This window comes from Leopardus geoffroyi, chromosome C3 (genome assembly GCF_018350155.1).
Source record: "Leopardus geoffroyi isolate Oge1 chromosome C3, O.geoffroyi_Oge1_pat1.0, whole genome shotgun sequence".
NCBI classification, from domain to species: domain Eukaryota; kingdom Metazoa; phylum Chordata; class Mammalia; order Carnivora; family Felidae; genus Leopardus; species Leopardus geoffroyi.
Window position 1 is genome coordinate 66,974,594 of NC_059338.1, and position 27,715 is coordinate 67,002,308.

The 27,715-nt window shown below is 57.5% G+C and overlaps 1 protein-coding gene across 3 annotated transcripts in view; it reads right to left on the minus strand.

The window, feature by feature from the left end:
• The window catches only part of STUM (stum, mechanosensory transduction mediator homolog), a 62,236-nt gene that overhangs the window by 5,704 nt on the left and 28,817 nt on the right, over nucleotides 1-27,715 (minus strand). For 2 of the 3 annotated variants that reach the window (XM_045453250.1, XM_045453251.1), the window contains exons 2-3: nucleotides 7,399-7,578; nucleotides 765-773 (exon numbers count right to left, since the gene is read on the minus strand). In XM_045453250.1, the coding sequence (XP_045309206.1) occupies nucleotides 765-773; nucleotides 7,399-7,578 (189 nt within the window). The remainder of the gene's footprint in view (nucleotides 1-764; nucleotides 774-7,398; nucleotides 7,579-27,715) is intronic. The other variant, XM_045453252.1, reaches the window with a different exon arrangement.

A 27,715-nucleotide genomic window follows, 5' to 3' on the forward strand; every position in this document is an offset into this window, starting at 1 on the left:
AGGTATTCAACGTATTCAAGCCACACCCCAGAAGTCACTGCCTGGTGTGACTTCCCAGGGCAGAGCCGTGGGAGGCAGTGGCAGTGTGACAGGCACCTGGGACGTGTGGATGGACAGGAGGACGGAAAACAAAACAGAAGACAGGACGCAAAAGACCGTCACCGCATGTGTGAGCTCAAGCAGCCGGACGTGTGGGACACAAAGGGCTGCAAGCCTTTAAAACACCGTTAATCATTTTGAGGCCGTTGGGAAAATTCAGCCACTGGAATCTGCTGAAAGGTTCCCCCCGTTAGCTGGTCACTCAGCCCCCAGAGGGAACTTCTGTGGACTTGACTGCTTTTTGTCTATTTCCCAAATTATTCACCAATTTTGAGTCCTAATTATGGGGGGGGGGAGGGGCGGAAATGTAGGAAAGAGAGAAGATGTCCCAGATGACACAGGAGTGACCATGAGTTGGCAGCTGTTGAAGCCGGTGTGGGCGCTGAGGGGCTCAGTATACCAGGCCCTCGGCTTTTGTCTATGTTTCAACGTTGTCCAAAGCAAAAAGCTAAAAATCCAAACAAAAAGAAAACAAAAGCAAAACCCGGGATATCCAAAAGATGCAAAAATAAATACAAACATCTAAAAAACAAAAACAAAATAAAAGCCTGATGGCCAAGTTGGTGGCCGGGGCGGGGGGGGGGAGGGCGGGGAGCATCCGTGTTCTGGGGGCGGTGAGGTCAGTGGCGGGTTCGAGGCTGCCCATCGCCCATCGGCAGACTCACCTTGGGAAACTTGGGGGCGACACAAGATGTGAGGCCGCAGGAGGGAGCGGAGAGAAAGAAAGAGAGAAAACAGGGTGAAAACAGGGTAAAAACAGAGGCCACGGGGGCTGAGGAGGAGGAGGCCGTAGAAGGACTGTGCCCTGGTCCAGGGACCAGCAGGTGCGTGCTGGGCTGCAGGGACTCACGGGAGGCTCCCATGGGGCCACCCCCAGCCCCACAGCTCAACCAAGCCCACTGCTCCCTCCAGGACCACCCCCTGCCCCTCACTCTCTCCTCGCCGCCCCCCATGGGCGCCTGGAGATGAATTCCAGGTGGGCCCAAGGAGAGATGCCTGCAGGACAGACTGAAGATTTGGAAGCGACCCATCCTGGCCCCAGCCTGGCTCCGCCTGAGCCACACGGTCACCCTTTATAGGGACAGGAGCCACACACAGAAAACTTAGCGCCTCGGGAAAGCCCGAGGTCGGGTGGGGGGATGGCCAACAGATTTTGTCGACTTTCTGGATCAGCGGGCAGCGGTTGTCCAAAGCCGTGTATTGAGAACACACACGACTCATCAGCAGGAAGCATCCTGAATCCGATCCGAAGCGTCTGCCCCGGGTGCAGCGGCAGAGGGAGAGTGCCGGAGAACTGCCGAGAACGTATGGACCCGCGACCAGGACGGGCTGTCGTGGGCCGTACTTTGTCGTTATTCACATCAGCAGAGCAGCAAGCTCGTACGACCTCGGTTTTAACGTCTCCTTAGATCCGGGTTTAACCTGGTGGTCCTCTTGCTGGAGGGGGGGGGGTCTCTTGGGGGTATGTTTGTCGATGACGCTCTGGACAGGGCTGTGTGAAAATCATCCCGCTCTGTTCCGACCGAGAAGTTTCCTTCTTTTTTGCGGTGAGGGGCGGGATGACCCCCGAAAGGACAGCCCCCGTCCACCTGTTGATTCGGGCGGACAAGTCAACTGCGGACAGTTGTCCTCAGAGTGTCCATCCTGGGAGGTTTCCTCCTGCAGCCAAGTCTAAAGACTCTGGCACAAAAAGAGCATCCCCGGAGCCAGTGTGGGGACATCCAAGGAGCCGAGTGACCACAGCGAAGGCCTGGGGAGGGGTGGAAATGGGGGTTCTCGCACTGGTATCCCGTGGCCCACCCAGAGCGGCCACCCGGACATGGGAGGGGTTTCCGGCTAAGACCACAGTCTGGGGTGATGGAAAGAGAGGATGTGACCAGGTTTCCCCCCCCATCTTCTTGGGGTCTGGGCGGGGGGTGGGGCTTTCAATCATGTCTGAGATACAGACCCCGTGGTCCCTGGATTTTAAGGGTGACCCAGATAAAAATAACCAGAAAGCTCTAGGGATTAGGCGCCACCTCACTTTTACTGAGACAGGCCGGTGACACGACACGTTCCGCTCTAGTGGAAGGTTTCCTTCCTAAATGCCCAAGTGCCCCGCCGGCCATCGGCGCGATGGCAAAAAAGGCAGTCGAGGGGTCAGGCTTTGCCACTGAGGCTGAGAACGCTTCCCAGAGCAGACACACCTCCCAGGTTCCAACTGGGGAAGGGTCAGGAGCCTGTGGGCCGTCCCATAGGCCCCTAGGGAAGCAGCCAGTTCCCTCTGGGGAACCGTCAGCCTTGCTGCACCGCCTACGATCGATCGATCGATCGATCGCACCCTCCCCCCGAATGCCTGCGATGGCCCGCACCCTCCCCCGAGCACACAGGGGGAGGCTCCCATGACGGGCCTGCCTCAGTCTCTGTCTCCTTGCCCACCTCCACCCTGACTTCCTGAGGGGGGCAGTGTCTGCCCTGAGAACGGCCCTCCCCAGCCTCCTGACCACTCCCCTGCTTATCCCTCCCACTGCTGGCCAGGCTTGGTGCTCCCCTCCTGTTTCTCTGGCTGTCCCTGTCTCCCGGGGTCTGCCTGGTTTGCCCTGACTCTGGGACCCCCTGGCAGAACAGCCACCCCACATCTTCCCTGACCTCTGCTGCCGGACGACCTCCTTCCGGGAAGCCAGTCTGACCGATCAACCACTGGTTCTGCTGGATCCCACTCGGGCTCTGGTGCCTGCATTTTCTCTGGCCGGGTGGCCTGCCCGGTCGCTGACCCACGGCCCTGCCTGGCCCCAGAATCTATGTGTGCCCCAGAGCCTGGACCCTCAGGGGACCCCGAACCCAGGCACAACAGTTGTTCCAGATCCTTCTAGGGCTCCCGACTTCCCCTCCTGCCTCTGCCCGTCCCTACCTCTGACACTGAGAGTCGCACCCACGAATGGTTTGCTGTGTGCAGGACACCATGAGGAGCCTGGGGTGTGAAGAGAGGGGCAAGGTGGCACCTTGTCCTCGAGAATCCGTGGCCCAATGAGGTAGACGGAACGCGTGGGAACAGCAAACCCGCACGGGGGCACCCGGCGACGAGTGTGGCTGCTTTAAGACACGCGCGGTATCTGTTCTGAGGTCTCGCTAAGGTTATTATTATTCTTTAATCCTTTCACTTTTCAGGGTGATGGCATTTCAGATTTTGGGCAGTTTGCAAAAATAGCACAAAAACATTCCTAGGGACCCTTGAGCCATGTTCTCCCAATGTTAGCCTCACACATAAGCACAGGGCAGTCATCAGGGAAACTGTGTGATCTGCGGAGTTCGTTCTGCTTTCACGAACTGGTCTCCTAATGCCCCTTGGTTGTCCAAGGATCCAGTGCCCGAGCACAGACCACACTTCGTGAACGCGTCTCTTTCGCCCAAACCGGTCCAGTCTGGAAGTTCTCCACTCTTTCCTCCTGAGTCGAAATCAAGAGTCAGGCACTCAAGGGACTGAGCCACCCGGGCGCTGCGAGAACAGCTAGTTTTAAATTGAAAAGTGTAAAAGAGAATTCCCCTCTGATACACATTAAAAGTAAAGTCGTTTCCCCTTGAAGTGATGGCCAAGGGAACTGAACAGAAGCACAAACTCAGGTTTTAATGGCGGCCTTTCCTGGTTTCAAGGTCAACAACAGCCCCCCCCCTGCCCCCCCGGATTGGGAACCCACCGGGGAACCCACTGCAGGGACAGACGGACAGGTGCCCTTCTCCCACTGGTGGTTTTCGTCACCAGAAAGCGTTTATCGAACATCTAGTTGCAAAGGGTTTTTTCAACTATGTTCTGCAAAGGGAAAAACTTAATCGTGACATCCAAAGGAGATCCTGAAAGTAATTAAAATTCCATATATTTCTAGACATGGAAATGCGAAACAAAAAAAAAAAAACCTCATGAAATTTCAAACACGAATGATATCCATAAAATAATCCAAATTTTAAAAACTGCGTAAGATACATTTGAATATATTCTGTAAAGGCTCTGGAATGATGAGCCAAATGTTGCCAGGGGTTCCTTCTGAATATCTTTAAATATTTCCTTATTCGTGCTATTTTTTTTTTCACTCTCTTCCTCATTTTCTGCATTTTTTTCAATAATAATAAGCAGTGGTTTTACGCTTAGAGAACATTAAGCCATTTTCATTTTACTGAAAAAATTTCCCCTGAGGATGTTTTGTACTTCTGAGAAGTTATTACTCACTAAGGTTACTAACACGGTTCCACATAGAACTTTTTTTTTTTTAATTGCCCTGGACGTCTTTGCAAGAAAGTCGCAAATATCTGGAGGCCTGCTTGTGTTCTTACCTTGAGGGGATATTTGTGAAACCACTGGAAACATGCCAAAGCGTTCTTAAATGAAACAAAATGGCTCCCTCCATGTCTCTGCAGAAAGACCCCGCGTGAAACCTCAGTACACCTTCTCCAGCTCTGTCCAAACCACGACAAGAGACACCTAGAGCTTAAAACACATCATGCTATTCTGCACTCGTGAGAATTCCTTAATGCACCGAGGGAGGTCGGCCTCGTAGAAATCTCTCCTCTACTTGGCTAAAACCGTCTGCTTAGAAAGTTCAGGAAAGTCCCGGGAAAAGCAGACGTTGGGTGTTACCACCTCACCCTTCAGTCCATTTTTGGCAAGTATGGTTGTTGTTTCTTTACAACTCATTTTGGAAGATCTCTTTTTATCGTTGTAGAGCCAAACAGCAGTGAGTGGTTTTAGTTCTTTGTGTGTGGGGAGGGGGAGGGGGGGATGTTATCATTTATTTACTTATTTACTTATTTTTAATCAAAATATCTTTTTTTTCCAGGAATAGAATAGTGATTCATCACTTCCACAGAACACCCAGTGTTCATCCCAACCAGTGCCCTCCCTAACACCCATCACATCACCCCTCAGCCCTTCTCCTCGCCCAACACCCCACTGGCAACCCTCAGTTTGTTCTCTGTATTTAAGAGTCTCTTACGGTTGGTCTCCTTCTCTGTTTTTATATTATTTTTGCTTCCCTTTCCCTTATGTTCATCTGTTGTGTATCTTAAATGCCACACGTGAGTGAAGTCACGATATTTGTCTTTCTCTGACTTATTTCACTTAGCATGATACTCTCTAGTTCCATCCACGTAGTTGCAAATGGCAAGATTTCATTCTTTTTGATTGCCGAGTAATACTCCATTGTGTGTATATATATATACTCCATTGTGTGTGTGTGTGTGTGTGTGTGTGTATGTCTGTGTACACACACCGCTTCTTTATCCATTCATCTATCGATGGACATTTGGGCTCTTCCCATACTTTGGCTCTTGTCGATAGTGCGGCTATAAACTTTGGGCGTGCATGTGCCCCTACAAATTACACATCTGTATCCCTTGGGTAAATTCCTAGCAGTGCTATTGCTGGCTCATAGGGTAGTTCTATTTTTAATTTTTTGAGGAACCTCCACACTGTTTTCCAGAGTGGCTGCACCAGTTTGCATTCCCGCCAACAGTGCAGAAGAGACCCTCTTTCTCTGCATCCTCGCCAACATCTGCTGTTCCCGAGTTGTTAATGTTAGCCATTCTGACAGGTGTAAGGTGGTACCTCATTGTGGTTTTGATTTGTATTTCCCTGATGATGAGTGACGTTGAGCATTTTCTCATGGGTCGGTTGGCCATCTGGATGTCTCCTTGGAAGAGGTGTCTATTCATGTCTTTTGCTCGTTTCTTCACTGGATTATTTGTTTTTTGGCTGTTGAGTTTGATAAGTTCTTTGTAGATGTTGGATACTAACCCTTTATCTGATATGTCATTTGCAAATATCTTCTCCCATTTTGTCGGTTGCCTTTTAGTTTTGCTGATTGTTTCCTTCACTGTGCAGAAGCTTTTTATTTTGATGAGGTCCCAATAGTTCATTTTTGCTTTTGTTTCCCTTGCCTCCGGAGACGTGTTGAGTAAAAAGTTGCTGCGGCCAAGATCAAAGAGGTTTTTTGCCTGCTTTCTCCTCGAGGATTCTGATGGCTTCCTGTCTTACTTTGAGGGCTTTCATCCATTTTGAGTTTATTGTTGTGTATGATGTAAGAAAGTGGCCCAGGTTCATTTTTCTTTGTGTCGCTGTCCAGTTTTCCCAGCACCACTTGCTGAAGAGTCTTTTTTCCACTGCATATTCTTTCCTGCTTTGTCAAAGATTAGTTGGCCATAGGTTTGTGGGTTCGTTTCTGGGTTCTCTATTCTCTTCCATTGATCTGTGTGTCTCTTTTTGTGCCGGTGTCTTGATGATGACAGCTTTGTAACACAGCTTGAAGTCCGGGATTCTGATGCCTCCTGCTTTGGTTTTCTTTTTCAAGGTTGCTTTTTCTATTTGGGGTCTTTTCTGGTTCCATACACATTTTAGGGATTGTTTGTTCTAGCTCTGTGAAGAATGCTGGTGTTACTTTGATAGGGATCACATTGAATATGTAGATTGCTCTGGGGAGTATCGACATTTTAACAATATTTGTTCTTCTAATCCAGGAGCATGGAACGTTTTTCCATTTTGGGGGGTGTGTCGTTTTCGATTTCTTTCATAAGCTTTCTATAGTTTTCAGCGTATCGATTTTTCACCTCTTCGGTTAGGTTTATCTCCAGGGATATCGCCAGGTTATTTTTTAAAGGCTCATCAAGTCATTTTTGGTAAACTTGACTTTGTAACATTAAGCACTCGCACAGAACAGTTTTGTGTCTGCACCAAGTGTGGGCCAAATGATCGGCAAGGGTTCACGCAGCACAACGAACGACGCTGAGATCCCAAGGAGGAGGCAAATCGTGCTGTCCTGGCTGTCCAACGAAACAAAACACACACCACAGTCACAGGGCGTCCCGTGGGCAGAGATGTCAGGTAGGCTTTCCTTCTTTCTGGAAAACTGCAGGATGGAGACAGGGGATGCCAGGCACGGGGACCTCAGCTCACGCGGGCCACGCCCCGGCCACTCAGGGTCCTCGGGGGCTGCTTCCTTGATAAAGAGGAGGCCGATGCGTCTGAGCTGATGAGCAGCTCTGTCTTTCTTGCTCACGCCCTCTGGCTCGGGTCTCTGCCTGTCTGCACTCAGGATTCCCTGCAGGCATTGGGCCGGGCACGTGGGGAGGGTCCCCTGTGCCAGGGGGGTGCAGACTCCAGTGACGAGGACACCCGTGAGCCCTCCTGAGCACCGGGCTCCAGGGAGGGGCGGGCCTGCCTGCAAAGCGTCAACACCCCGCAGGATCACAGCCGCCCAGACCATTCGGCGCCTGCCCCCTCCCCCCGAATCCCGGCCCCCGCCCCAGAAAGCAGGGCGCTGGCGGGCTACTCACTGGCGAGGATGACCATGTCCATGCCCCAGAAGATGCTCATGATCCAGCCCACCATGACGATGGCCGTGAGGGTCTGGATGAGGGCCGCCGCGATGTTCAGCCAGAAGACGCAGCACACGTGCCTGTCCGGGAGGTCGGTGCGGGCTCCGCAGAGGACGGCGAAGGCCGAGACGAACGTCCCTGTGAGAGGCCAGAGGGGACAGCTTTCGGAGGGTGCCGGGGACACGGTGGCCTGCGTGCTGACGGCCGGCCGGGGGCCCAGCTGCCCAACCCCCCAGGAGCTCGGAGAGGAGCGGCCGGCATCCAGCACCTTCCCACTCCGGCCCGGCCCGCCTCTTAGCCCCACGCCGGCGAGGCCCACGTGGCAGCCTGAGGGGGCGCACGGTCCTGGGGCCACGGCGAGCCGTCCCTGCAAGTGGGGGAGGGGACGGGGAGCCTGAGATTTACCGAACATCCATGGGCACACAGAGCAAGGTTGTGCATGTGTCCAGGGCCCTTACCGGGTAGGACTTCCCAGGTCCCTACGGGAAATGTCGCGACGCAGCTGTCATTTGCCTGGAGCCAGGCTGCCTCCCTACTGGGCCCTGGGCCTCGCGGCAGCCCACAGCAGGACGAGTGGCCGTCCCCTGTCTGCAGCAGCCACCACAACCTCAGCGGCTTCGAGCAGCAGGTACCATCGTCTTACAGCTCGGGAGGTCGCAAGTCTGGAACGTCCTCAGGGCTGGGTCCTTCCGGAGGCTCTTCGGCTGCTGCGTTTATGGGCTCCCGGCCCCTCCCGCACCAGCCCAGCCAGCGCCCACATCCCTCCTCTGCGACCCCTGCTCCCACACCCCACACCTTCACGTCTCTCCCTGACTCTGACCCTCCCGCCTCCCTCCTGTAAGACCCCTGTGATGACGCTGGGCCCACCCGATCAGCCAGAGAGACCCCCCCCCCCCCCCGTCACAAGGTCCTTCCCGTAGTCACGTCTGCAGAGCCCCCTACGCTGCGGAAGGGAACATTTTCCAAGGCTCTGGGGGTCAGGGTGTGCACATCTCTGGGGGGCATCATTCCGCCTTCCACGCTAAGCAGGTGTCAGCCAGGAGTCCCTCGAGCTTTGACACCTGGTGTCCTGCCCCCTGCCCTGAGAGACTGCCCCCCCCCCCCAGAGACTGCGCCCCCAGGGCCAGGGATGGACTTTCATCTGCGAACCAACCAGTCCACAGCCCACACGCCAATCCCCTCCTTCACGGGCTCTCACACTCCGGGCCACCAGGTTCACACCCAACACGGAGCCCAAAGTGGGGCTCGATCCTATGACCCCGGGATCATGACCTGAGCCAAATTCAAGAGTTGGATGTGCAACTGACTGAGCCGCCCAGGCCCCCCAAAAACCTAGGGGGCGTCTTTAAAGGGGCTGCCGACTCCCACTGCCTTGCAGGCGGGGGTGACGTGCCATAGCAGGTCCAGACGAGAGAGCAGGCCATTCCGGAAACGAGCCAGGAGACCGGTGAGCTCCCTCACCCCCCTCCTCCTCACGGTTCCCACGCCTCGGGGAAGCTACCCCGGGGGCCCATTTCCTCCCTCTCTGCACCCTGGCTTCTGGTCCGTCCCTGCCCAATCTCGGTGGCCCCCGCTGGCTTCCCGAGGTGGCCTTTCCCACGGGCCCACCCCTTGGTGCCTCAGATCCAAGGCTGACCCCTGAGTCCACGTGCTGATTCCTGATGCCGACCCCTACCCACCCTCCTCCTCTTAACAACTGCCACCGACTGTGTTTCTGCCGCCTGAAGGGCTGACAGTCCCTCTGGGACCCCAGGTGGCATCCCATTCACCTTACTGTCCCCAGCCCCCAGCGCAGCGCCTGAATACGGGAAGTGGAATTCGAGGGTCCAAATGCACCCAGCGTCCCGTGCGTGTCAGACCACCTGCATCGCACCTGCTCTGTGTGCTAAACCTACAGACGCCTGGAGGGAGTGACGTCACCAAGACGGCACCAGAGGTCCTTGCTGACGTCACTGCCCTTCCCCAAAAGGAGAGCCAACAAGTATTCATGAGCAAAACACCACCGAAGACTCCAAGAACGGGGGCGGTGAGGCGAGAGCACCCTCACACCGCAGAGACCAACACAGGCCACGCCGGACGGACAAGAGCAGCGGCTACACCCTGACCCCACAGCCCCTTCCCCGGCCAGCGCGCCACCACCAGAGGTCCCCCCGAGTCCCTTCTGGGCGCCCTCCTTCTGATCTCCTTCCACGGGACTGCAGGCACATCTCCGGCTCTGACGGGGGCAGGGGCGATCCAAAGCACCCAGCACAGATCGGGGCACGCGGGCCACACCCGCAGGGCCCACGTCGCAATCCCCAAAGCCAGTGACACACGCTCACCAGGGGTCAGTGCAGAATCAGATCTGCCTGCTCCAGATCCCCAAACAAAGGATTCTGCCGGCCTTACAGCCCGGCTTGCCCAGGGAGGGAGCTGCGTCCCAGCCCCACATGCTGTGCAGGGGACTTCCCAGCCACTTGGAACACCCCGAAACCCTCCAGGCCAGAGGCCGGGCAGGCTAATCACCCCGGGGGGCAAAGCCAGTCCCAACTGGAGGGTTTCCCTGCTGCGCATAGGCAAGAGGATTAATCCACAGCCAACCCCAAGGCCAGCTCCCAGCCCCTCCCAATGGAAGGTGTGTTTGGAAAATTGAGAATTGCTCTAAGCTGCCCTCCCTAGCCCCACCTGCTGCCCCATCTGATGAGCCCGGCCGGAAGCTCTGTGTGGGTGCTCCCGTCAGGACAAGGGCAGGGCTTCTGCAAAGCCAGCAGAGGGAAACCAGTGCACCTGCTCACCCAGGGAACTAGGGGCATGGCTTGGCCAGAGTTAAGACAACAAGGAATGAGTTTTACCAGCCTCAGAGCTGCTTCTCCCGCCACACCACGCCAGGATACTAGTTTGTAGCCCCACTCACTGTGGAACACGCCTCCAGCATGCCAGGCACACGGGACACCGTGCAGCCCACCCAACAGCCCCGCTTATGGCAGCACCTGGACACAGAGCACAGCCTGTGGCTCTGCCCATCTGCAAAGCAAAAGTGGTGACCTCAGCTGACCCGGGAACTCAGGGAAAGAAGAACGAAGTGGGAAGCGTCACACTTCCTGATTGCAAGCCGTACTGTAAAGCTACGATCGTCAAACCAATATGGTACCAGCATAAAAACAAACAGACCAATGGGACAGAACTGAGAGCCCAGAAAGGAACCCAGGCGTAGAGAGTCGACTGCTCTTTGACAAGGGAGCCAAGAATACTTGACAGAGAGAAGACAGTCTCTTCAATAAATGGCGCTGGGATAAGTGGATATTCGCATAGAAAATAACGAGACTAGACCCCTACCTCACACCACTCACAAAGAGTAACTTGAAATGGACCAAAAACTTAAACATAAGACCTGAAACCAAGAAACTCCTGGAAGGAAACAGACACAGAGCTCTCTGACGTGGGGCTTGGTGATGGTTTCTTGGAGAGGACACTTAAAGCTCAAATAACTAATGCAAAAATAAACACGTGGGGCTATGTCCAATCAAAAGGCTTCTGCACAGCAAAGGAAACCATCGACAAAGCAGAAAGACCACCTGTGGAATGGGAGAAACTATCTGCACACCATACATCTGATAAGGGGTCAGTATCCAATATACATAAAGAACTCCTACGACTCAATAGCAGAAAAACAAGGGCACCTGGCTGGCTCAGTCGGTTAAGCGTCCGACTCTCGGTTTTGGCTCAGGTCGCGATCTCTCGGTTTCTTGGGTTCAAGCCCTGCTTCGGGCTCTGCGCTGGCCATGTGGAGCCTGCTGGGGGATTCTTTCTCTCTTCCACTCTCTCTGCCCTTCCCCCACTCCAACTGTCTTGGGGTCTCTCTCAAAATAAATAAATAAACCTAAATTTAAAAAAAAATAGCAGAAAAACAAATAACTCAATTAAAAAATGGGCAAAGGCAGGGGCGCCTGGGTGGCTCCGTTGCTTAAGTGTCTGACTTCAGCTCAGGCCATGACCTCATGAGAGCCTCACGTCGGGCTCCGTACTGACAGCTCAGAGTCTGGAACCTGCCTCAGATTCTGTGTCTCCCTCTCTCTCTGCCCCTCTCCCACTCGCACTCCATGCATCTCTCTCTCTCTCTCTTGCTCACTCTCTAAAAAATAAACATTAAAAATTTTTTTTAAAAAACGGACAAAGGACCTGAACAGACAGTTCTCCCAAGAAGACAACCAGATGGCCAACGGGTACGTGAAAAGATGCTCAACACCGCCCATCATCAGGGAAAGGCAAATCAAAACCACACTCAGATTCCACCTCACGCCCGTCAGAACGGCTAGAATCAAAAAGACAAGAAACAACAGGTGTGTTGGCGAGGATGTGGAGAAAAAGGGACCCCGTGCCCTGTTGGTGGGAAGGCAAACTGGTGCAGCCGCTGTGGGAAACAGGAGGGAGCTTCTTCAAAGAGTTAAAAGTAGAACGACCGTACGGTCCCGCATTTCCATTTTGATCCAAAGATATCTGCACCCCCACATTCACTGCAGAATTTACCAAGCAGGTGGCCGAGATACGGAGGCAACCCACGTGTCCGTGGTGGATGAATGAAGAGGATGAGGTATACACACGATGGAATATTATTCAGCCTTAAAAAGCGAAGAAATTCTCCCATTTGTGCCAACGTGGGTGGACCTTGAAGGCACTGCGCTAAGTGAAACACGCCAGAGACAGAAAAAAGACAAATACCGCGTGATCTCATTTATATGTGGGATCTAAAACAAAACGAAAGCCGAAATCGTAGGAAACAGAGACCAGAGGAGGGGTGGGGGCGGGGGAGCCGGAGGGAGGGGTCAGAAGGTGCACACCCCAGGTCGAGGTGAGCCCTGGGGGGGCGTCCATCCAGCCTGGTGACGGGAGCTGGCGCCGCTGTGGGTACGTAGGGAGGTTCAGAGTAAGTCCTGAGAGCTCAGCACGGGGAGAGGAGTTTGTTCTCTCCTTGTATCGTCTCTACAGGAGAAGCTGGATGTGAGCTGAACCCCCCCACACACCCCCTCTCCCCCCACCCAGGCGATCACTTCACAGCAGATGTCAATCAAACCATCACGCCTCACGCTTACCCAGTGACGGGCGTCAGTTACTTCTCAGCAGAACTGGAAACAATGCAGATGCCTGGGTCCCCCCCCCTCCGCCTTGGATCTGATTTTAGATCTGGGGGAGGGAGGCAGGTGAACCTGCATTTCTAAGCAAGTTCCTCGCTCCGCGCAAATGCCCACTGAAGTGTGACAACCGCGGACTTAAGATCAACCCAGGAACCGGCCCAGAGCCGGGAGACCCTCCTCTCTCAGCCAAGGACAGCCTGGCTGGGGGTGCAGAGCCTTGCTGGACCCCCCCCCGCCAACTTCTGCGGGATGTGGCCGGATACACTACTCAGGTCTCACAGCGGCTCATCCAGAAACCTGACTCAGTCCCTGCCCTTGGGAGCCCCCAGATGAGTGAGCAGGCCCCTCATCCTCCACCTCACCCCCCACCCCCGCCCCGGGTGTGCCCCGGTTTAGGGCACTTGAACTCCAGCCTCCTCCCGCAGGCAGGAGCAGCACGGGGTCCTGTGGGGGCAGGTGACATGGGGTGGGGGGTGCTGCTGGGGCACTGGCCAAGGGCTTGGATGCCTGGAGAGGGCGCACGCCCCTGAGCGGAGGGAAACAGAGCTCGGCCAGCACTGGGAGCAGGAGAGTGATCTAACGGGAGCAGTGATTCAGGACAATTAATGTGTCAGCAGGTGCTGTGGGTTGCGAGTGTCCGAGACCGGAAGGCAGCAGCTGAGGAGCGATGGGGACACGGACCCAGGGCTCAGCAGTGGACACAGGATGAGACGGGGGACTTAGGGACTCTCGGGAAGCGTGCGCCCCCAGCATGTGGCACGTGGTGGGAAATCAGACGGACCCGCGTGGACAGCAGGGAAAAGAGAACGCTACAGGAACAGCAAGAGAGCAGACACTGAACATGGGCACGTGGGGGGAAAATCAGGGAAAAATGACACAGATGCCACCCCCCCCCCACATGTACGGTGTGCTAGACCGCGCTACCCTCCCCCTGCCTACCGCACCTCTAACCCTTACAACCGTCGGAGGGAGTTATTACTAACCCCACGTCTCCGAGAGCCTAGGTGATTTGGCCACACAGCCGAGCCAAGATTTAAGCCCGGAGCTGTCTAGTTTAGAAGCCTGAGCTCTTTGTGTTACATCCTTACGGTAAAAAAAAATAATAATAAGGTAAATTAGGTCGGCTGCTGTGGGAAACATACGGAGGCTTCCTCAAAAAATTAAAAATAGAATTACCACACAAGCCAGCCACTTCACTTCTGGATATACACCCAAAAGAACTGAACGCAGAGTCACAAATAGATATTTGCACACCCATGGTCACGGCAGCGTTGTGCACAATGGCTAGAGCCTCGGACCCCTAGGGGCGCCTGGGTGGCTCAGTCCATTAAGCGACAGACTTCGGCTCAGGCCGTGATCTCGCGGTTCGTGAGTTCGAGCCCCGCGTCGGGCTCTGTGCTGATGGCTCAGAGCCTGGAGCCTGCTTCAGATTCTGTGTCTCCCTCTCTCCCTGCCCCTCCCCCACTTGCTCTCTCTCTGTCTCAAAATAAATAAACATTTTGGGGGCTCCTGGGTGGCTCCGTCAGTTAAGCGTCGGACTTTGGCTCTGGTCACACAGTCTCACACGGATCTCACAGTCCGTGGGTTCAAGCCCCGCGTCCGGCTCTGGGCTGACAGCTCGGAGCCTGGAGCCTGCTTTGGATTCTGTGTCTCCCTCTCTCTCTGCCCCTCCCCTGCTCATGCTCTGTCTCTGTCTCTCAAAAATACACATTAGAAAATTTTTTTAAACACGTGACCGCCCCAAGTGTCTACAGGTAGATGAATAGATCAGCAAACTGTGGCACGTAATACACTGGAATGTCATTCATCCTTAAAAAGGAATGAAATCTGACCCCTGCTATGACATGGATGAACCTGGAGGAGGTCATGCGGAGTGAAATAAGCCAGTCACAGAAGGACAAGGACTGTGTGACCCCATATACGTGACCAGAACGCTCAAACTTCTAGAGACAGAAAATAGGATGGTGATGGCCAAGGCCTGGGGGAGAGGAGAAGGGGGCTTAGTGTTTAATAAGGACAGAGTTTCAGTTTTGCAGAACAACAAAAGTTCTGGGGACGGGTGGCGGTGGTGGCTAGGGAACAATTACGAACGCTCCTAATCCCACTGGACTGTGTGCTTAAAAACGGCTGGGGCGGTAAATTTCTTGCTGTGCGAATTTTAACGCAATAAAAAAAAAAAGCAAGTAAAGAACCCTCATCCTTCGTGATTTGCAAAATATCCTTGAAGTTCTCCCCACCACCACCCTGCCCGGGGCCAGAGTCCTTCACGGGAGACCCTGAAGCAGAGGGTCTCTGTGACCTGTGGCCGCAGTGCCCAGACTCGGTGGGATCTGGCTGAATTCCTGTGACCCTCTGTTCTGTAGCTGCAGCCAAGCCTCAGTCTCCCGGCCTGTTTTTCTTGGGCCAGACCACGTGAGATTACCACGTTCATGGGTCAAGAATAGCCGGGGAACAGCGATTTCATACGGCTCAGCCTGCTATATACACGGACGTCTTGAGCATCAGGCAACTGTCCCTGAGCTCAGAGGTTGTTAGAGTTCGAAAGGCACCCATCCATCAGCTGCCCAAAGAGGGACCCTGGCCAGAATCACCAAGCCCATCAGAGGCCTCTGGGCCTCTACGTACCCCCACCCGCCCGCCACGGAACCGGCCGCTCCGTGGGCACGCGGGGTGGTGCGAAACGGCAACGCTGGCCAAGACACCGGCTCGTCTGCCAGGAGGAGACGGGCTGGCCACGTTTTGTCTGAAAGAGGAGGCGACCTTCCGTGCGTGAGGTGTGGGAGGGGCTCCCGGCCACTGCCCTCTGACCCGTGTTGACGTGCTCGTGATAACTCTTGGGCGCAAACACACAAGCGCCTCGCGCACGCACTGACTTGTACAACACGTTACATATGTCACCAGCAGCTGCGTCCGTGTGGATAAGTGAAGAATCCATCATTAACCGGGACCGATAACTTGGCTAATTAGGAAATGACGGTCATAGGTCCCTTTTGCCATTATAAGCTTACAGGTGCCACAGGAAGGTTAGGGGTAAGGGCTTAGCTTCACAGTATGAAAACATTGTTTTAGTCTTTTCAGCAGTGAGTTTGAAAAACAGCTTTAGCACATTTTCGTACGAAGAGGTGTTAATTGTTTTCAATGAGTCTCACCCGCTAAATAAAGAGCGGTACCCAACGGTAACGTGTTAGTTCTAAATTTATTCCACTTGAGCGCCAGCCGTTGGCCAGTGCCGGGTCCAGGGAATGTGGAGCCCAGGAGGGAGGGGGCTTGGCCCACCGCCGTCTCGGGAGCCTCACACCCTCGCGGGCACACGGCGCCTCGAAAGGAGCGGCGACACAGGGTGCACACAGGGGAGCGAGGGAGACAAGGCCGGCTCACGCTTCAGTAGAAAAAAAATAGGGGCGCCTGCGTGGCTCAGTCGGTTGAGCGTCTGACTCTTGGTCTGGGCTCAGGTCATAATCCCAGGGTCGTGGGATCGAGCCCCGAGTCGGGCTCTGCGCTGAGCACAGAACCTGCTTGGGATTCTTTCTCTCTCTCTCCCTCTGCCCCTCCCCACTCTTGCACTCTCTCTCTCTCTCTCAAAAAAAAAAAAAAAAAAAAAATTTAATTTAAAAATAATAGAGTGGGGCCCAGGGGGGCAGTGGTCAGACTGGAGAGGCCCTGAGGCCTGGCTTCCCTCTCCAGCCGCTGGCAGCCGCTGGGAAGGGATTCGACAGGGGACTGATTATACGGTCGGGTTTTAATTACAGAGCACACGCTGTGACCCCGAGGGGAGAACGGGGCGGAAGGGGTGAGGCAGGAGGCTGCGAGGAGAGAGGGTGCCAAGATCCCGGTGACGGGTCAGAGGCGGGAAGCCAGGGTGGCCGCGGGGACAAGGCAGGAAGACCCGAGGAGGTGGTGTCCCCGGGACCCAGTGAGCGGCTGCACAGAAGGAGGGGAAGAGGGCCCAGCCGGGTCTGGGTTCAGTTTTCCGCTCTACAAGGTGACCCGGGGACCCGTGGTCGGGAGAGCGTAAACAGGGACTCGGGATGCTGGCCTGCAGGCCCAGGGACCGGGTGGGAGCAGGGGTGCATCTGGCCACGAGTGGCCTCTGCAGGGGGAGGTCTGACAGGGTGACAAGGCGGAAGCAGGGGGGCAGAGGTCTGGGAGAGAACGAGGTGCGGGATTGCGGGACAAGGGCGAGGACCACGCTTTCAACAAGCACATTCAAGAAACGTAAGCTTGTTTACCTGCTGAGAGGACGCTGCTTGGCGGGGCGGGAGTCGTGGGCGGTGGGGAGTGGGGGGGTGGAAGGAGGGGTGAGGGCACCCGATAAGATGAGGAGGGGAGCGTGGGGGAGGGGTCTATAGCAGTTTCCAAACCAATCTGCCCATCAGAATCCTCTAACCGACCTTCGTGAAAAGGCAGGTCAAGGGCCCCGCCTCCCGACCACGGACAGCACAGGGATCCAGCCAGGAATTACTTGCTTAAAAAATGAAAACAAACACGCCCCGTCGGGCGCTAACGTACAATCAGGTGTAAGAGCCCTTCTCTGAGGGGGCCCCCCGGGGGGGCTCAGTCGGTTGAGCGTCCGACTCCTGGTTTTCGGCTCAGGTCGCGATCTCACGGTTCGTGGGATCGAGCCCGGTGTCGGGCTCCGTGCTGATGGAGCAGAGCCTGCTTGGGATTCTCTGTCTCCCTCTCCCCTGCCCCGCGCTCGCTCTCTCTCTCTCTCTCTCAAAATAAATAAATTTAAAAAAAGAAAAAAGAACCCTCCCCCGAGGGGAGGAGAGAGCAGCCTCAGAGATACGGAATGAAAACGTCACACACCCTGGTGGGAAACTAACGCATGACTCTGATCAGCCCCCCACGATGCGGAGCCAGGGCGGGGAGGTCACCCTCTGCGGCACAGCGGGGGGACAGGGGCCTGGGGCCGGCCCCACTCCTGCCCAGAAGTGACTGGCACGTCCTCCCCACGAGGGGCGGCTCTGCTCCCTGGGGACAGGGCGTGGGGACAGAGAACGGGGGGGCCAATGACCTCTTCCTGCAGCCCTGCAGGTTCACCCGGGAGCTGCGGAGGGCGCTGGGTTTGGAGCGGGGTCCCAGGGCCTCTTGGAACTCGGAGGAGAAGGCCAGGGCTGTCTTCCGAAGTAACTGCTCCTGACAAAGGTGACCCCCAGCCCTAGGCCGGCCGGTCAGGCAAGTCTGATCCCGGACGCGGGCTCTGCAGTCATCGAGCCGTGCTGCTGTCAGCGGCCGTGGCTCGCTCCCGGACGCTCTCCGTCACCCTCCGGGGACGGCTGCCTGTGCACAGCCCTGTCAGAGGCATAACCTTGAACGTGAGCTCCGGGGAGCACGGGGGAATGTAAATGGGAGGGTGACTGCACCTGAGGACAGAGGTCCCTCCTCACTGCGGTCTGGTCCGGCCGGAACCAGATGAATGGAAGGTCACAGTCGGCCCTAAGAAGCTGCGACTCTCAGGCCTCGGGGGCGGGGGGCATCAGAAGCAACAGAGAGGGTGTAAAAACACGGTCCAGGGCCCCAGCCCCAGAAAGGCCAAGACGGCTCGTCTGGCTGTCGGCTTCTCATTAACATCACTTAGCCCACCCAGAAGCGGGAGGGAAGGCCTGCAGGTTCACAAACGATTGGGGCCAAAAGTCCTGGCAAGGAAGGTCAGGGAGGCTTGAACTAGGTGCCCGCGGCCTCGGTGAGCCAGGGGGCCGGGCTTCCACAGGGCTCGGCGCGTCCCTCCCTCACGCGCACACCTCGCTTCTGGTTTCAAGAGGGGACAGAAGCGGGGGACCTGGGCCACCTGCGTTCGCACCCTTCCATCTGGTGACCCCAGAGCAGAGTGCAAGGTCACGGCAGGGGAAGCGGGAGAGGAAGGGGTGTCTGGACCGCGTACAGCGGGACCGTGTGTGTCGCGCAGGGTGAAGGCAGTCCCCAGGAGCCGGAGGACGGCTGCCCAGGGTTCGAGGCTGCGGAGGTCGGTGGGGACGCTGTGTCCTCGTGGGTCCCGTCAACCCAGCACTGGCCTCTGCCTCATGCACTGCCCGACGGGAACTTGCAAAGAGGGAGACTCTAAAAGCTTGAGACAGGAGAGCAGGGCAAACACAGTGCTCCAGCTCCCGACCACACTCCACGTTCCGGAAAACCCACCCGCCGGCGGCTTCCACCCGTAAATGTCGGACCCGCGGTGAAGGGATCTGTGGACGGTTTTCCACACCCCGACAGCACACGAGCTCCTTAATGGGGGGCCCCGGCCCGCCGCACGCTGGAAACACGTCAGTGCGGTGATCAGGCTGTCGCCTGTGACCCTTCTGTCCCCCTCGACCACTCAGAGACGGGCAAGTGAATTCATCGTGACTTAAATCTTTCCGAGCACAGGTTTCAAAGGAGAAAAGGAATGAAGGGTGGCCGGGGTGCCTGTGTCCCTCCACAGGGACGGGGTGTCCTCGGCCTCAGCTACTGCCCGCGCCCGGCGCCCTCCCCGCCGACCCCGAGTCAGAAAGTGCCAGCTCGGGGTACACACCCCTGTTCTCCCCTGGGACGCACGCACAACACAGGGCAGCTGGGGGACCTGCAGGCGGGGCGGCTTGGGGACAGGAGGGGGACAGGAGGGGGCTTACAGGTGAGACCCTGGGGATAACGGCCCTTAGCGGCTACCACTCCCTCCCAACAAGGAGGACAGGGTGCCTCCCCCGCCCCGCTCCGGACTGCCACAAATAAATCTGGCGTCCTTCTCGAGGACAGAGAAAATGAGATCAGCTCCCTGTGTCCTTCTTTGCGCCTCCACCGTGACAGGCTGATCACCCCGCTGGAGGCGAGGTCGACCGGAGCCGCTAATTGATTTTAGTGGCCCTGGTGCTGAATCGGCCTCCCCGGGCTTGTCCGCAAACCTCCTCTGCGAGCCCCCCAGATCCACGACACGCTCCCTGCCCTGGACGGACGGCGAACAGAACTGCACATTTTAGGTCTATCGGGGGGGGGGGGGGGAAGGGGCGGGGACCGGGAGGGGACCCTGGGATCTCCCCAGGATGTTGAGCCTGAGCAGAAATTCAACCACATGGAATTCTGGGTTCCCCAGCTCTGAGCCCCGTCACGACAGAGTCTGGGCTTAAATGCCAGAGGGCGGGGGCAGGAAGGGGGTGCAAGGGCGCTGAGGCCCTGGGGGCTGGGCTTTGTCCTCCCCACCCTCCAGCCGGCCCGGTGTTACAGCTGGCCGGTCAGGTGCAAGGGCAGCAGAGGACGCGTGTTGGAGGGGACGGCACACTTCCGTCTGCTCAGGATCCGCAGCCTGACAAGATGAAGTTTCCACGGATGGGCAGGCACGGCGACTGGAAACAGAGAGGGGCTCGCGGCCAAGGTCACAGCCGCCGGGAGCCTCTGTGAGATGAACGCAGTGAAGACTGAAACCCTCTTCTGGGGCCACTGGCCTCAGTGGCTCTTTTATCCACAGGGGCGCCGCTGAGACTTGCGGGCTCGTGGCCGAGCCTCATTCAACCGCTCGAGCCCCCGGGGAACACCTGCCAGGTACGACGCACCCACTGTGTGCTCAGCCCCCGGCTTGTGAAACGGGGTCACGGGCCCCGGTCTTCTCAAGCCGTGGAGGCAAGATGCCCTGGGCCTCCGGCGCCAAGTGTGAGTGGGGCCCGGCGTGCCACGCACCGGGGACCTTCACGGCCTGGCGGACCACCGCCGGGGGTCCAGGGGCAAGCGGTCCCCAAGCGCCCCAAGTTGTGCCACACCCCCTGGGTCGAGAGGATGGTACACCCCGCATCCTGCCCCTGAGCCCCCGGCAGCGCAGGCCTGCTGGGCCTCCCACGTGCATCGCGCGCAGGGGAACATTCGCAACCACACAGCCCGGGCCCAGAGGCCTGCGCTTCTGGGCACGAAGCCGCCTCTTGCTTAAAATCGATACGATTCGTCTCGTCCATTCTGTTCCCCCTTGTATCCAGGTAGCACTTATGAAGCCCTTGCTGGGAGCCACGACCTGAGCTGAAGCCACGTGTGCCCCACAGAGAGGAAGCGTCCCGGCCCTCGAGACCCTCAGAGTAGTGACGGGACGCGTAAGCCACAGAACGCAGGGCCACACGGTCAGTGCTGTGACGGGGCGGCAGCGGGATGATGCCGTGGGTACAGAGGTGGCCGGGCGCCAGAAGGCCAAGGGCCCGAACCCCAGAGGGACCACCCACAAGACGCGAGGTCTGGACAAGTGATGTAACTTCTCCAGGCCTCAGTTTCCCCCTGTGCAATCACGGTAACGACAGCAGCCCGTCTCACGGACGTGCGGACCAGAGAACACAGGGTGCACTTGGTGAGGGGTACGTGGGAGCATGGGGGGTGGGGTGCCACCCAGACTGCGGGGCAGGGGGGGGTCAGGTGACCCGAAAAGTCTTTCCCAGGGGCCAATGCCAGAGCAGAACCTTGAGGAGTAAGGTTATTCGCTGGGAATTCGACATGGAACTTGATCCCGGTGAAGCCCGTTCTTACAGCGTTTTGCGGCCAGTGGTGGTACCCGTCACCCTACCGTCGAAAGAAACGTATTCTAATTGCTAGGTTCAGGATGTCCCAGCCTCTCGAAGCCCGAGGCCCGGTGCCCATCCACGTGCCACGGCCTGAGGCAACCGGAAAAGTGGCAATCAGGAAGGCTACGCAGCCCGACACGCGAGTCTTTTCAGGACAGTTACGACCACGGTGTGCGTGCTGTTCAGGGGACCACCCAACAGTGTGTTCACGCTTGCGGACAAGGACCGCAGGGTGTGACGCTGCTTTTCTTTCAAAACGAGATTCTCTTCCCAGTTCAACGGAAGTGCCCGGCACCTGTCAAGTGCATCGCAGTGGCCACAGAGAGGCCCACACGGCGGCCAAGCAAGCCGGGAGACAGAAGCCCACAGGCACCCGACACAGAAAACAAAGGATGCCGTGTGACTGTCCTGCTGCCATGACAAAAGCCCCCGAACTTCCAGGAAGGGCTCTGGGACACGGCCCCCATCCAAGGGCGTCCTTCCGAGTTAAATAGACAAAGCGAGGCTCTCGGGTAAACAGACGGTCTGAGCTCACCTGCCAGGGGGGGGAGGACGCTGAGGGCTCCTGTTTAGAAGCCAGGGAAGGACTCCAGTCCCTAGAAACCCCGAGGAGCCACCGCGTACCATCTAGATGGGCTCTAGCCCACGCAACGGGAACCAGCGGCCTGGACAAGAGGGGCTGGGCCACTCCGACTTCCGTGCCTCCTGGACACAGAACCTCATCCCCTCGAGGGACGGCGGCTGGCTGGGGGGGCGCAGAGCAGGACCTCAGCAGACCTAGAGGCTGTGGGGAGGCAGGGGAGGGGCTCCCCGAGGACCCTTCTAGGTGCACAGGGACAGACTAATAAGCCACTGAGGCGGGAAAACAGAGACCGGCTTTACGCTGTCTTCTGAGCTGACCTGTGCACCTGTCAGCCGCCAACGCCATGGGGACCAGCGGCCCCGGGATTAGGACTACAAATCTGCGGGGTATGGAGCACTCAGGAGACGTCACCGTGTCACTGCGTGGCCCTGCCCGGTGGCCGCAGCAACCTCGTCTTTACTCCCCCTTTGAACAGACAAGACCCAGGACAAAAGGCGCCTCAGCCGGTGGAGCCGACTGCACAAGTGGCCCCAGTTCTGGAGAACTCTCCCTGCGCCCATGCCCTTCGACACGCGACTCCGCACGGCCTCTCGTTACAGGACAGGGTCTGCTTCCCCGCTCTTGGAATCCGGGCTGACCGTGACTTTCGCGGGCAGACGTAACGTGGCGGAAGCGGCACGCTCCGAGCCGAGGCCACCGGGGCCACGCGGGCCTCCACCCGCTCTCGCCCTCTGTCCGGCCACCACGCGACAAGTCCGGGCAGCCTTGCTGGAGGAGCAGGAGGCCACCCTGGCTGAGCCCAAATCGCAACCTGCAGCATGCGGACTAAATAAATAGCTGTTGTTTTAGGCCACGAAGCTTGGGAGGGGGGTGGTTGTTACACAGCAAAGCTGACTGAGACACCAGCACACGCCCATCTGCACAAACCCGTGGCCGCCAGCGAAGGGGAAGGAGAGGCTGGGCACCGGGGCTTCTGCCGGGACCCCTTACCCTGGGGCTGGAGGATGCCTTTCCGGAAAACAAGAGCCCAACAAACGCGGTCCAGCTTCCCACGGACCCCCAAGGCCCCCTTGCTCGTTTCCTAAAGGGGCAAAGAAAAGAACGGATTTGAGAACCCCTCTTCCCACCCGGAAACTTCTGTCAGGAAAGGACTGAGAATTACAACCGGCTGTCCTGATGACGGAGGCCTTCCCTCCGCGAATCTGGGCGGCCCGGACTCGACCTCCACCGGCGCGGGGCCACGCGGCCATCCCAGTGCCGGCCTCGCCACCGCGGAGCTGTGGGCGGGACCCCCGGGACGGTAATTTCCAAGGGGAGGCTGGATGCACTGGGGCCAACGAGGCTGCAGGGGGTAGGCTGAGGGACCAGGCCAGGCCGGCTCAGAAAGGGGCTCGCCAGTGGGGTGGCAGGGCGGCGGGCCCACGAGCACCAGCTACAAGTCCCTGAGGAATCTGAATCGACTTGAATCGCTGCGTGTCACCCATGTGAGGACAAGTGCCAGGTGGGAGGGGGCCCCAAGAGCTTACGCCTCATCCTCTGCACAAGCCATGAGCCCCTTGAGGCCGTGCAGCCGAGGGCAGGGGTGCCCTGGGGGGGGCTCCGTCGGCTGAGCGTCCGACTCTTGGTTTCAGCTCAGGTCATGATCTCATGGTTTGTGGGTTCGAGCCCCGCGTCGGGCTCTGTGCTGACAGCACGGAGCCAGCTTGGGATTCTCTCTCTTTCTCTGCCCTCCCCTGCTCGCTCTCTGTCTCTCAAGGTAAATATAAACATTAAAGAAAAAAAAAGAGGGGTGACTGGGTGGCTCAGTCGGTTAAGCGTCCGACTTCGGCTCAGCTCACGATCTCACAGCTCTTGGGTTCGAGCCCCGTGTCGGGCTCTGTGCTGACAGATCAGAGCCTGGAACGTGCTTCAGATTCGGTGTCTCCCTCTCTCTCTGCTCCCCTCCCCTGCTTGTGCTCTGTGTCTCTCTCTCTCTTTCTCTCTCAAAAATAAAGAAATAAACATTAAAAAAAAAATTAAAGAAGAAAAGGATACGGACTCTGAACACAGGCTGCTTGGGGTTGAGCCCCAACCCTGCCACTTATCAGCATCCTGTGTGACTCTGGACGGGTCACTTAACCTTCCCGTGGCTCGGTTCGCTCCCCTGAGAATGGCAGCAATCATGTCCACCTCTCCGCGTTGCCCTGAGCGGAAGAGGATGAGTAGGGGGTTGGATGGCACAGGGCACCGGTGCCCTCGCGGACCATCCCAGCTGAGAAGCCAAGGAGACTGATCGGCCCCTCCTGGTCCCTGCAGGCGAGGGACGGGCTGGGTCCCACCGAGACAAGCAGACTCCCTGCACACCCTCCAACCTCAGGGCTGCTTAGGAAAGGCCGCGCGGTAAAGGGACGTGGAGCCGTGATCCTGGCCTCCAGACCGCCTCGGGCCCCTGCCACCCAGGACCTCGGCCATCACTCCCCCTCCTGTATTTCTTAGCTAGATTTTTTTTTTTTAAGTTTATTTATTCATTTTGAGAGAGAGAGCATGAGCAGGGGGAGCGGCAGAGAGAGAGGGAGAGAGAGAATCCCGAGCAGGTTCCACGCTGTCAGCACGGAGCCAGGCCGGGGCTCGACCTGTCATGAACCGTGAGACGGTGACCTGAGCCGAAATCAAGACTGACGCTCAACGGACTGAGCCACCCAGGCGCCCCCACCATCACCCGCCCTCCTGAGCACCGCCTCCTGGGACGGTTATCACGGATGTCATTACTCCTGGCACCAGCAAAATTCAGTGAGGGGGATGCTGGGCCGGGCATCACTTTGCCTTCTGACCGTGAACGTGGCCGTGCAGGTCAGTAAGTAGGTTCCTCTCCCTCCCACAGACCTGGCAGGGTCTGGGGAGGGGGCAGGAGAGGGACAGAAGCCTGACGAGACCCAAAAGCCCTGCGGAGAAGGGACTATGAACAGCGTTAAGGACTTTATGTCCCAGAGCGTCACAAACAGACCCACACGCAAACCAGGGGGAAGGTCCCCAAAGGGTGTGGGGACCAAGCCACAACCCCGCCCCCAGGGAGATGTCAGAAACAACTCTGTGACCCGCCCCTCACATCGACAGGGGGCCCCACCGTAGGCAGATTCCCTCTCTGACCTGCTTCCTGTTCACACTTGCTCGATCAGAACCCGAACCCCGCACAGCGGCCCCGGGACCCACGTCGGGATTCAGGCGCGGGTCTGGGTCACGGCTCTCCATCCACAGAAGTCAGATGACGCGGCTCGATCGCCACTGCGGTCACCTCGCTCGGCTGCAAACACCTTCGGCCGTTTCCAGAAATGAGTTTCCCCCTCCTTGGATGCATTCTGGAACAATCTAGAATTCTCAAAAGAAGGCGCTGCTGATCCTGACAGCGGATCCCTGGAGGGTGCTCTGCTTGCTCTGAGCCAACGGCGGCCCCGGCCGAGGCCAAGAACACTCAGGACAAGAGCATCTCCATAAACGTGCATCTCGTAAACGGGAGCGGATTTCACGTCTGAGTCACCCCTTCAAAGGTAACGGTGTTCATGGGGCGCCTGGGTGGCTCAGTCAGTTGAGCGTCCGACTTCAGCTCAGGTCACAATCTCGCGGTCCGTGAGTTCGAGCCCCGCGTCGGGCTCTGGGCTGATGGCTCAGAGCCTGGAGCCTGTTTCCGATTCTGTGTCTCCCTCTCTCTCTGCCCCTCCCCCGTTCATGCTCTCTCTGTCTCAAAAATGAATAAAAACATTAAAAAAAAAAAAAAAAGGTAACGGTGTTCAAAGGCAGTTTCTGTTCTCTTTCGTGCCTTTCCTGGCGCCATCAGTGGTGGGGATGGGCACCCAGAAGGTCTGGAGGGGGGTCAGCATGGAGTCAGGCCTCCCCTGTGCTGCCAGACTCGGCACATCACCTGCTGACATGCCCCGGGCCACCTCCACGGGGCTCGAGAAGGTGCAGGGAGAGAGAGGCATCTGGCGTTCACGCTGTAAACCCGGGTGGGATGCCAGCTACGCCCACCGAGGTCCTGGCGATATGGGAGTGTAAACGTAGCGACTGGCTGATGAACCAACCAAAAAAAAGGGTCATTTGTTCCATTTTGTCTATATTTACACTTACTGGCGGGTGTAGGTCAACATCGTGGCTGGTGAGTTGCCCCTGTTCTTACGCACTCTTTCCAAAGATAACCCACGGAAGGATCCAGCCAAGGAATCTAGCTACTCAGGGATGAGATCTCTTAGGATGCTCTGGGCTGGACGGGACGCAAAGCAAGCCACACGAGCTTACCTGGCACGAGGCATTATGACCGGCAGCTCGGAAGTGGGCTCGCTGAGCAGTGCGACTGTCACCGAGGGCCCGGGCTGTTTCCGTGTCTCTGTGCTGCCTCTCCTACAGGCGGCCTCACCTTCGGGCTGGTCCCCAGATGGCTGCAGCCGTTCCGGGAGCCTCGATCCGGACGTGACGATGTCAGGAAGCCAGGGAACAGACACTTCCCTGATGAATGACAACCAGGTCACCTGTCCCATGTCCACACCGGTCACCCACGAGAGGGGTACGGTGACAAGACCGGTGTGGATGAGCCATCTGGGTTGGGGAAGATGTCGACCTTCAATCTGGCTCCCGCCACCCATGCCGCTTACCAGGATGGGGCTCCCCTCTCTCTCCTCTGGGCACCCCCTCCCAGGCAACCAGATGTTCTGAGTCAACCCTGAAGCCACTGCAGTGAGATGTCCCGGCTGGGTATCTGGAGGCCCTGAGAACAGCTGTTGCGTTTTTTTTTTTTAATACTTCCAGATCCTTTTTTAAATATTTATTTTGAGAGAGAGAGCGTGCGCCAGTGGGGGAGGGGGAGAGAGAGAGAAAGAGAGAGAGAGAGAGAGAGAGAGAATCCCAAGCAGGCTCCGAGCTGTCAGCGCAGAACCCGATGCGGGCCTCGAACCCACGAACCGTGAGATCGTGACCTGAGCTGAAACCAAGAGTTGGATGCTCAGCCGACAGAGCCCCCAGGTGCCCCCAGCCACTTCATTTTAAAGACGCCCAAACGGCCATCAACAGATGAAGGGATGCGACGCAATACTCTTCAGCCTTAACAAGGAAAGAAATTCTGACGACCAAGTCACAAAAAAATTCACCGCCGTGTGACTGCACTTGAGGAAGAGCCCAGAGGAGTCAGAATCACAGACACAGAAAGGGGAATGTGGTTGCCACGGGACAGGGAGGAGAGAACGGACAGCTACTGCTTAACCGTTCTAGAGCCCCTGTATGGGAGAGAAAGTTCTGGAATGGATGGCGGTGGTCGCACAACGCTGTGCATGTGCTTAACCCCGCTGAGCCGCACCCTGAAGAATGTCGAGAACGGTAAGTTTCACGTCACGTAGATTTGACCACGGTATGAAAAGCGCTCTTCGGGAACATCCGCGGACTCGCCAGCTTGTGACAACCCCGCTCTGGTCCCGGGACGCACACGCTGCCCTCAGCAGCCCTGGGGAGCCTTGCTCACGCGGGATCTCCCCACGACGGGATCCGGAATCCTTTCTTCTTCCCCGAACGCCAACCTGATCAGAGAGGCCCAATGCGTAGGGGCCGCGGGGTGTGAATGCCAAATCGGGGTGCTCGGCCGTCGAGGGGCACCCCAGCTGGGAAGCCCGGAACGCGCACTCGTGGCACGGTCCCTCTAACGCGGCTTCTGCAGCCACGCCGGCCAGCAGCTCCAGGAGACGGTGCGTCACCCGCTTTAACGAGGTCCTTCTGAGCCCCGGGGGAGGGACGAGCCATCCATCCACCTGCCAGGGAGCCGCTGGGAAACGCCAGCTCCTCCTGGCCACCGTCCGATTACTGAGCTCAGCAGGGACTCACGGGGCCGCGGCGGCAGCCGACGGACGGGCTTCTCGAGCCAGAGCTCATCAGGTGCAGGCAGACGAATCTGGGGCCCTGCAACCCTGGGCAGTACATTCTGGAGCCGGGCGGGCAGGACTCGGCCCCGGGCCGGGCGCCAAGGCAGGCCCTGGGGAGCCGCTCACCAGCAGACATTTCCTATTAGGGCAAGAAGACTGCGGCGTGACAGGTTGAATTTGTGTGCGGAGCGTGGCTCC